Source organism: Spermophilus citellus (genome assembly GCF_964194105.1).
Source record: "Spermophilus citellus genome assembly, chromosome: 13".
In the NCBI taxonomy this organism is placed as follows: domain Eukaryota; kingdom Metazoa; phylum Chordata; class Mammalia; order Rodentia; family Sciuridae; genus Spermophilus; species Spermophilus citellus.
The window spans coordinates 58,662,263-58,671,509 of NC_138193.1; the positions used below are offsets into that span (position 1 = coordinate 58,662,263).

Below are 9,247 nucleotides of genomic sequence, written 5' to 3' on the forward strand. Positions count from 1 at the left end.
ATATCATCAACATATTAGTTTTCACCAGTGCCTACTCATCACACAAATTAGGCATTTAATGAATGTCGACTACTCATGACAGACGCTTGTCACATCAGCTTTAGAAATCCTGAGCTCCTTGAACACAGTGTCCTCATGACACATTTAATTTGTCCTCTGCAGAAAACCAAGAATCTGTGGTCCATGTGTATATCCAAGCACACTGATCCCTGACCCAAAGATCTTGTCTTGGGTTTAAACTTTGGCAAGGTCCTTTGGGTTATTTCAGTCTGATGCAGTCCACCTCTTCAGTGGCAGGCATCCCCACGGTTTTGAGATCAAGGTCAGCGCTGGACTTACTTCCATTATAGGAAGCCTTCCAGTGGAGCAACATGATCTTCTTGAAGTACTTGATGGTGTTGTTCTTGACGGTCACGAAGCACAGGGTGTTGATTATGCTGTTGCTCATGGCGATGCACTCCACGATGTAGAAGGCGGTGAGATAGTGCTTCTCCTTCACAAACACGGCGGGGAAGAAGTCACGCACGATGGTGAAGCCGTAGAAGGGCGCCCAGCACAGCACGTAGGCGGTGAGGATGCACATGAGAACCAGCACGGTCTTCCGACGGCAGCGCAGCCGCTTGCGGATCTGCTCTGTCTGGAACCCGGGGACCGCCTTGAACCAGAGCTCCCGGGAGACCCTGGCATAGCACAGGGCCATGATGACCACCGGGCCCAAGAACTCGATGCCAAAGATGAAGAGGAAGTAGGACTTGTAGTAGAGCTGCTGGTCCACCGGCCAGATCTGGCCACAGAAGATCTTCTCCTGGCTCTTGACAATGATGAGGACCGTCTCCGTGGTGAAATACGCAGATGGGATGGCCACGAGGATGGACACTGTCCACACCAGGGCAATCAGGCCGGTGGCTGTTTGACACTTCATCCGTGGTCTCAGCGGGTGAACAATGGCCAGATACCTGGGGCAAAACACAAACAGAGTCATGCCCTGTGAGAAGCCAGTGCTGGGGTACCATTTAATTTTTGCAGGGGAAAGGCAGACTTGATAGCAAGCCCTGGCTCCACCTCTAATTAGCTGGGCAGCCTCAAGTCGGTTTTGTTTAATCTCTTAACCTCAGTTTCCTTTCCTGCAAAAGTATTTGTTTTTAAAGATTAAATGTGATAATGTATACTCATTCCTGGAAGACGTTTTAAACTTGGTATATAATGAAAAAAAATGGCCACAATTTTCTAGCCTGGCACTATTCCCAGGTCTTTCCGGTTTTCAGGACATGCATCCAAATTATCAAGAGGTTAAGAGACAATAGGCCTGATAACTCCAAAGAGTTGCTGGGAGAACTCACCCTTTCCAGTAGAAGCAGCAAGCTAAGCTTTGTCTTCATTCCACATTAAAAAAAAAAAATATATATATATATATTGCTCTGCGTGCAGGGGTGGAGAAAATGCACATGGCCATTTATCTCATTTTCCAGATGGAAAATGGAGTCTACTGAGAGATGAGTGACTTCTCAAGGTCATCTACACAAGACCCTTGATAGAAAACATTTAACCCTACCTCACAGAGTTGATGTGAAAATCAATTGAGAATATACACGAATGTGTTTTTTTTTAACCACAAAGCATCAGACAATAAAAGATATTGCTTTTTGTTCTTTCCAAAAGAACCCACATTGCAGTTACCACAGTGGTCCAGGAAGGAGAGAGCACTTTCTGGGGGCCGTTAGTCATTTGTGTGGTATGACAGTAGCCTTTCCAGAGGGTGCACACACTTCTGCAAAGAGCTCTGGTTTCCTGGAAGGCTTTCTGTGCCTGGTAGGGAGTGGAAGTTGGAGAAGGAGAAAAATGGGAAGTGAAGTGGGAGGGAAGGACAAATCAATGCTGGAAATAAACATGTTCTCATGTGTCCACAGCTTATCCCAGGTAGAATGGAGTGCAAATGTGACAGGGGATTGAAGGAAGGCCAAACCAGTTCTGTTTCCTTTGAAACCGAACCCTGTGAGGTCATGTTTCTTGGGATTGTAAACTAAAGAGAGCCTCTTTTTTTTTTTTTAATTTTTCCCCTGATTGTAGTTCTGTTACTTCCATCCCTCCCCACATGATATAGGCAGCCAAAGCCATTGAGTATATTTGAGAGGTCACTGGACTGAGATGCCTGCTCTCTCCCAGCTCCCAGAAGATGTTAAATGATGCTGGATAGGTTGAGTCTACCCGTTGGACACCCAGCTGGCTGCCCTGGCCACCCGCATCCATCCCCAGCACTCTAGCCAGCTCCTTAGTACTGAAAATGGAATGAAAATAACCACAGAATATTGGCAACATTTTGACCGTTGCACATGCATGCGGCCTTTCATCAAAGGCCACAAAGCTCCCAATATTACAGGAACATCAAATGTGCTTGGATTTGTCATGAAAACTGAGTGCGGAGCTTTTACTCTCATTGGTGCATTTGCTTTCTATTTACCTCACAGGGTTCTGCTGGTTGTCACAGAAAATTTCTATCTTCGTATTTGTTCACAATATGACTTTTTTCTGTTTCTTCTCCCAATAGTAGCTTCCTAACTCTTTATGATGAATCAAATTCAATGTTTTTTAGTGAATACGCAAGCCAGAACCCCATCTAGAACCTCAAAAGACCAAGAATCTAGTACCAGATTTGCTGCAACTTGCTATATCAATTTCAGTCTTTTTTCATAGCACTGTTGGTTTAATTTTCTCATCTGTAAAATGGCGATATCACCCTGATATTGTGAGGTTCCAATGAGCTACTGCATGTAAACAACAATAAGCTATTAATATACAAGAAACTATTAGTACCTTAAAATTACTTTTATTTTCAAGGTTACTCTGATTACAAGCAATGTTCTTGGCAAATTTTGCTTTTGCAAGTCCTCGACAACTTTCTACTTTACTGAACCCAATCCTTCACTTCAAAACAAACCTTCAGGGTTATTTTATCCTGTCTCTGACATCTTCCCAAATCCATCCCTAAAGGGTCAGTGTCATGAGCTGTGCAAAGGACATTCTTCTCAAGATCAATGTAATGTTTTGAGCAACTAATAAATTTCTGATGTTTTTTTTTTTTTAAAGGACATTCCTCATACACTTACTACCTGGCAGGTTGCAGAAAAGGGTTTCAGGGATTCCCATCAGCCTTGGCTGGGTGAAGGTCAGAAATGACTGTGGTATTAGTAATTCTTGCTTCTGTTTGTAAAGAAGTTTACAATTTATAGAGACTTTTCAAATCTACATTTTCATCAGGCAAGCCCAACCCGATTAGAAGGGTAAGAGAGCAAAGATACCCATTTTATGGATGAGTAAGCTAAGGCTTGGGGAAGTGAAATAACTTGCTAAAAGCCACACAGCTAGAAACTGACAAGAGCCATGACCCACATATTGCTACAAATCTGGAGGCCTCTTCAATATGCCATTTGTCCCTTTACTTTTCAGTAAGGACAAACAGTGCCCTTTCCTCCACCTTCCCAGCAGCTCAGCAGCCCTCCACCTTTCCCTCCATCATGGTTGAGTTTTACCCACTGATGTTCCAGGAAGCAGTCAGATAATTGACAACTACTTTTCTCAACTTATGAGGATGGCCTTGCTTGCCCTCTGCATCTCCAACCTCAGTGGCTTCGGTCCAGATCCACCCAAAGCCAACAGTTCCAGGAGAATAAGGAATAAAGCCTGTTGGACAAAGTAATACCCAGGAAGTAGTCTGTGAGATAGTGGGCAGGGTGATCAAGCACAAGATTTGGCTCCCTTTCTGTCCCCTGGACTCAACCTCATGCAGCCATGGTAATGGTTGCAGCAGCTACTGGCCTGGTCATGGGATGGGCAGAGTGGACCACCTGCTTCCTGGGGTAGCTGTCCGCAGCTGATGAATGGTCCAGGGGGCATCTGTGCTTCCTAAGGCTGGACTATAACAGTCTGTGCTTCCTAAGGCTTTGCCTATCACAGTCATTTCTCTCCATCCCTTGTGTCTCTTGGACATAAACTCCATGACAGCAAACTTTTTGTTTTTAATCATATCCTCAATCCTTGGAATCCTACTTGTCACGTGGCAATCACTGTAGAAAAATGCATTGTTTGAATGAATGCCTGCATGAGGGAATGAATGTTTAGGATGGATTATGAATGGAGGGGCTGAAAGACAGGCAGAGTCAAGAGACACTGAAGTCAGGAAGGCCAAGGTGAGACTAGGATGGTCCAACCTACATGAGCATGGTAGGGGGCAGGAGTAAGTTTTACCAGGACCTGGAAGTTGAAAGAATGTTGGAGAACAGAGGGACAAGGATAAAGGAGCCTTCTAGTTTGAACAACAGACTCGAGAGTAGAAACAGAGCCAGGTGCAATGGCACACATCTATAATCTCAGCAGCTTGGGAGGCTGAGGCAGGAGGATCAAGAGTTGAAAGCCAGCCTTAGCAATTTAGTGAGGCTCTAATCAAATCAAGGAAGCCCTGTGTCTAAATAAAATATTAAATAGGGCTGGGGATGTGGCTCAGTAGTTAAGCACCCCTGGGTTCAATCCCTGGTACAAAAAAAAAAAAAAGTTAAAACAGAAATCCAAACAGGTAGAAAACACATAGTTCTGTTCTGCCATATCTTGAGAGTTACCCATATTTTAAAATTCTTATATTATTATTTTGTGTAAAGCACATGGAAACAATTGTTTCAGTGAAGACCAAAAAGGTTAGCCAATTGAAAATATTCATTAATTTACCTGGTTTTGTTGTTCTTGTTCTTTGAAAGGAGATTAATGTAAGAATTATCTGATCCACTCTTCATTTAATGCTTACTCTGTCTTAAACATTGTCCTAAGCAGTTACAGAGATTACTCCATTTAATCCTCAAAGAAATGCAATACATTAGATTTTCTTATTGTCCCCATTTTGTAGATGAGAAAACTGAGGGAGATATCGGTCAAAAAACCAAGGCCTTACAACAAATAGGTGGTACAGCAGGGATTCAAACCCAGAGTAACAGCTAAAACTATTCCTACAGAAATTCCATTAAACAAAAATAAAGGCATTTTTACAACTGTCAAGGTATGTGTTACACCAGGATAAGAATTTAGCTGCCTTAAGCTAACCAAATTAAACCTGAAGATTACTCATAGGATTTTGAACATCACAAAGGAACAGACAAAAATCAGTGATTCCTAGGCCACAAAATTTAAATTCCATGATAGCAGCATTTTTACAAAAACATAATTTGAAGCAAAAATAAAAAATATCAATTAAAAAAACTTAATGCCTTAGGCAGCTGGTCAGTCAGGCCAGGCTTGGATGGCAGTGTCAACACACCTTGTTTTCCACCAATGTCTGGATGCAGGTTTCCAATCACAACCCCACTCTGAACAATAGCAGTGCGCTCAGTGCAAAGTATGCTCTTCAATTCCTCTTTCTTATTACATCTAATCTGTATTATGTCAACTAACTGTGCAAGAGAGATGCTCACAGTATTTCAGACAAGCTGAGTCTGGTATGAAATTAGGATATGAGCTTGGAGGAGTTCAGTGGATTGAGGTTGATTGATTGACAAAGATAATACCTCCACATGTTAAAGATAACCCAGTGTCCTTCAGTTTATCCTAACTTCTTTCTCCCATGAAGCCTCCTATGGTTGTCAGATCTGTTGACAAGTGGGCCTTCCATGGTGAGATGGATCTCACCCAGGGAACAAGGCCCCACTCCACAGCAGGTACCTACTTACACTCCTTTTTGTAGCTCAGAGAAACCCGGGGGCAAATATGTCTTGCTAGCATGAAAGTTCAGGAAACAATCCCATATTCTTTGTCTTTAGAAGTAAAGGGAACAGTTTCCATTTTCAGAAAAGGTTAGAAGTCAAGTCCCTGGAGCTCTTCCTCAGTAGCTCTGAAAGGAAACTTAGGAGGTGAATACTGTGCTTGATCGCTACCCTCCTGCTGTAGAGACCTTACCTAAGTGGATAAATGTTGTGGGGCTCTGCCACTTGTGTGGAAGACCATGACCAAGGTGAGGCTGCCATCTGAAAGAATGATACCTCCAAGCACCTGCTCCAGATGACAGACCAAAAGCCATTTCAGCTACTAACTCCTTGACATTCTTCCAGTGGCTGCCCACTCAGTGGTTTTAAAGCCAGGCTCCTCTGCAGCCTCTTTCCTTAGGAACAGACTTTTTCCAGGTTATTCCACTTTGATTACCTTGTCTCTAGCTTCAGAAAGCATGCTCTATTAGCTGTGCTTCTCGCTTGATCACTGATCTGGGGTGCCTGAACTGTGAGAGGCAGATGGAACACCCCGGAGCCCTGAGGCAATGGGACAGGACAAGCGTGGGTGCTTTAGGTTCTCTGGATATAAAGGGAGGCAGATTGTTCAGCTCCAAGTACACAGAGTCTTGATTTGACCCTCAGGGTTACTGTCTTAGATATAACAAGGTGCTTTGTAATGAAAGTCAAAGTGGGCAGAGGAGCTTGCAAAGACCTCCCCAGGAAACAAGGACCACTCTGGCCCATTTAGCACAAGTTTATACCAATGAAACAACTAAATATAAGAAAGGTTTGCCAGGATTGCTCTTAGTGATTTTATTTACCAGTTCTAAAAACGGGTCTCTTGCTGAGCTGCATGCAAATGGGTTTGAAGGCACAAAGCCATTCATGTAACCACAACAAACAAAATAAGGAAGCATAGGTTGCCTTGTTTCTTTTCCAAACAATTCCCTCAATCAATGAGCCATCAATTAGTGCTAGGAGGTCGTGTGTTAGAAGAGGAAGTCTTGAGGAGATAGAAACTTCTCCCAAGATATTTAAATAATTACTTGGAACTTAAACTTGTCCCTGAACATCTCTTATGGCTACTCTTAACCTTGAACTGGTACAACATCTAGGAGCAGGTCCACAGCAGGCAGACCAGATGCTTTCTTACTGCTCAGCTCCAAAGTGCCCAACTCTGCCTCCTGTCTCACTAAAGCTGGAAAACTGGAAATCTTCCAACTGTCCAGTCAATGGGGAAACTTTTGAGTGCCTCATGCCTGCAACTGCAATAAAAGAAGGGATCATTCCAATGGCCCCTGTTCCCTGACTACCTATGTTGCCCCAACTACCCTGCACTCACCTGTCAATGGCGATGGCCAGCAGGGCATTGGTGGAGACATAGAGAGAGACGGTGCGCAAGTAGTTGACAGAGGCACACAGGACATGGCCATGTTCCCAGGAGAGCTGGCGCACCACATAGTAGTCCATCTCAAAGGGGCAGCAGACAACAGCCACCAGGAAGTCAGAGATGGCCAGGTTGGCGATGAGCAGGTTAGTGAGGTTACGCAGCTTCTTAGAGCGGGCCAAGGCGGCAATAAAGATGAAGTTGCCAATACCACAGACCAGCATGATGCCCACCAGGGCCATGCCAATGACAATCTTGGCAGCAAAGAATGTCCGGGAGTTCGTCACATCCTCATCCTCATCCAAGGGCATGTCATAGTCACCATAGCTGAAGTTGAATGGAAAGGAAGCAGTGTTGGCTCCATAGGGGTTGAGTACAGAGAGGAAACTGGTGGAGGAGTTGGTGACATTCCCATCCACGACTCCCGTAGTGATCTCCATCTGTCCCTGCGGAGCTCTAAGTGATACTGCTGGGAATTCCGGAGAAATATCTGCAGGCTGATGTCCCCTCTCTCTGCTGATGCTCTTCTCTCCCTTAATGAGTCAGTATCCCTGCCAGCATCCTTGGGGTACAGTATCCAAGCTCCATTCTAAGCCTTTGAAAGACATACAAATAGTTGGCTGCATGTTGAAGTGAACCTGGCTGGATTTAAAATCATTCTGTAACCTAAGCAGACCCATTAGCCACCTGCTCCGAGTGAACATAGATAGGGTGATGGAGTGGAAATAAAGGAACCAGTGAGAGAAAACAAATGAATGAAAACCACATCTTCACTCAATTAGAGGATGCTGGATGGCTGTAGAGATAATGAGGCTGTGCTTCCATTTATTTCCATTCCACTCAAAAAAAAAATGATGCATTCTTTCTCAAGGACCAAAGTTGGGAGTGTGGGGCAGCTGAAGGGAATAGAAGTGACCTATTCCAAAGTCCACTCACTATCCTAAAAGCCTGAACAATAGTCCTGTTCTGTGGTAACCACAGTTCCTTTCCAGTGGCTCAAAAGAAACTCCTCTGTATGCCATTGAAGAGTGAACACTCTGAGACAACCCCATCAGCACTTCTGAGCTGTTCTTCTGGCAAAACACAGCTGTAAAAATCACAGAGCTCTCTCCTCCCTGGGCTTCCTGTTCCCACATCAAAATCTGTTGTGACCCTAGAAGCTGGATACCATGTTTCTCCAGACATGTCCCCAGGCAGAGGCTTGCAGGGTGGAAGTCACAGCCTGTCACTAAATGAGTGAGTTATAAAGAGAACCTGAAAACAAATTCCTCCCTTGGCTGGTTGCATGTCCTGAGGTAAATAGCTTAAACACTCAGAGTTTCAACATCCTCCAGGCAGGAGATCAATATCGTCTGTAAAGCATGGAGCTCCCTGGAGAGGGAGAGTGTTACACCCCAGAACTGCAAGGAATTACTATTGAGCACTCAGGCCTCCCAGCCAGCTGCAAATATGGGGAGGGAAATCCTGCTGCAGAGACCCCACACCACATACAGGGGCTGGGATGGGGAAAGAGAGGAAGCCAGAGTTCCCTGTCCCTTCTTCGGGCAGTCCCTTCCACAGCCAAAGACATCAGACCAGGGAGCTGGATGTAAGAGAAGGGCTAGGTTTGGAGAGCATCCTAAAGCTCAGGAGAACAGGGGGGAGAATAGCAAATCTAAATTCCTGGAAAGGGGGGACATAAAGAAGAACCCCCCAAAAATCCTGCTGCCTTATTCCTCAAAAAGACATCTGGAGCATGTCTTTATGGAGGGTTAAATTCCCTCTGCACCTCAATGAAGTTTAGACCCACTGCTGCCTCCCCCTCCCTGTTCTTCACCCTGATGTGGCCTTTTCTCTGAGTTATCACTTCGGTCCATCTCATCCCTGCTCTCTGTCTCTGTCAGGTGTGAGGCAGAACCCAGAGATGAAAAGCCAAAAGACTCAGGCTTGGAAGCCAGGAAGGCAGGGCTGCAATAACCTGGGACACATCTCACCGCTTGCAAGCTCTGTGTGTCTTTGAGGCATTCCACCTCCAGAGAGGTACCCTACAATCACCTACCAGGAAGGCTCAAAGTTAGGATTTAGAACAAAGAATAGCAGAAACTTCTAAAGGGCGGCGGGGAGGGGGGGGAGGGAG

The 9,247-nt window shown here is 44.8% G+C and overlaps 1 protein-coding gene across 1 annotated transcript; it reads right to left on the reverse strand.

The window, feature by feature from the left end:
• Positions 1-259: 259 nt before the first annotated feature.
• PROKR1 (prokineticin receptor 1) lies at positions 260-7,571 on the reverse strand (the record flags this gene model as incomplete). Its single annotated transcript, XM_081264388.1, has 2 exons — positions 260-956; positions 7,087-7,571. The coding sequence occupies 2 exons, from the start codon at positions 7,569-7,571 to the stop codon at positions 260-262; spliced, it is 1,182 nt and encodes a 393-aa protein (XP_081120514.1).
• Positions 7,572-9,247: the final 1,676 nt, after the last annotated feature.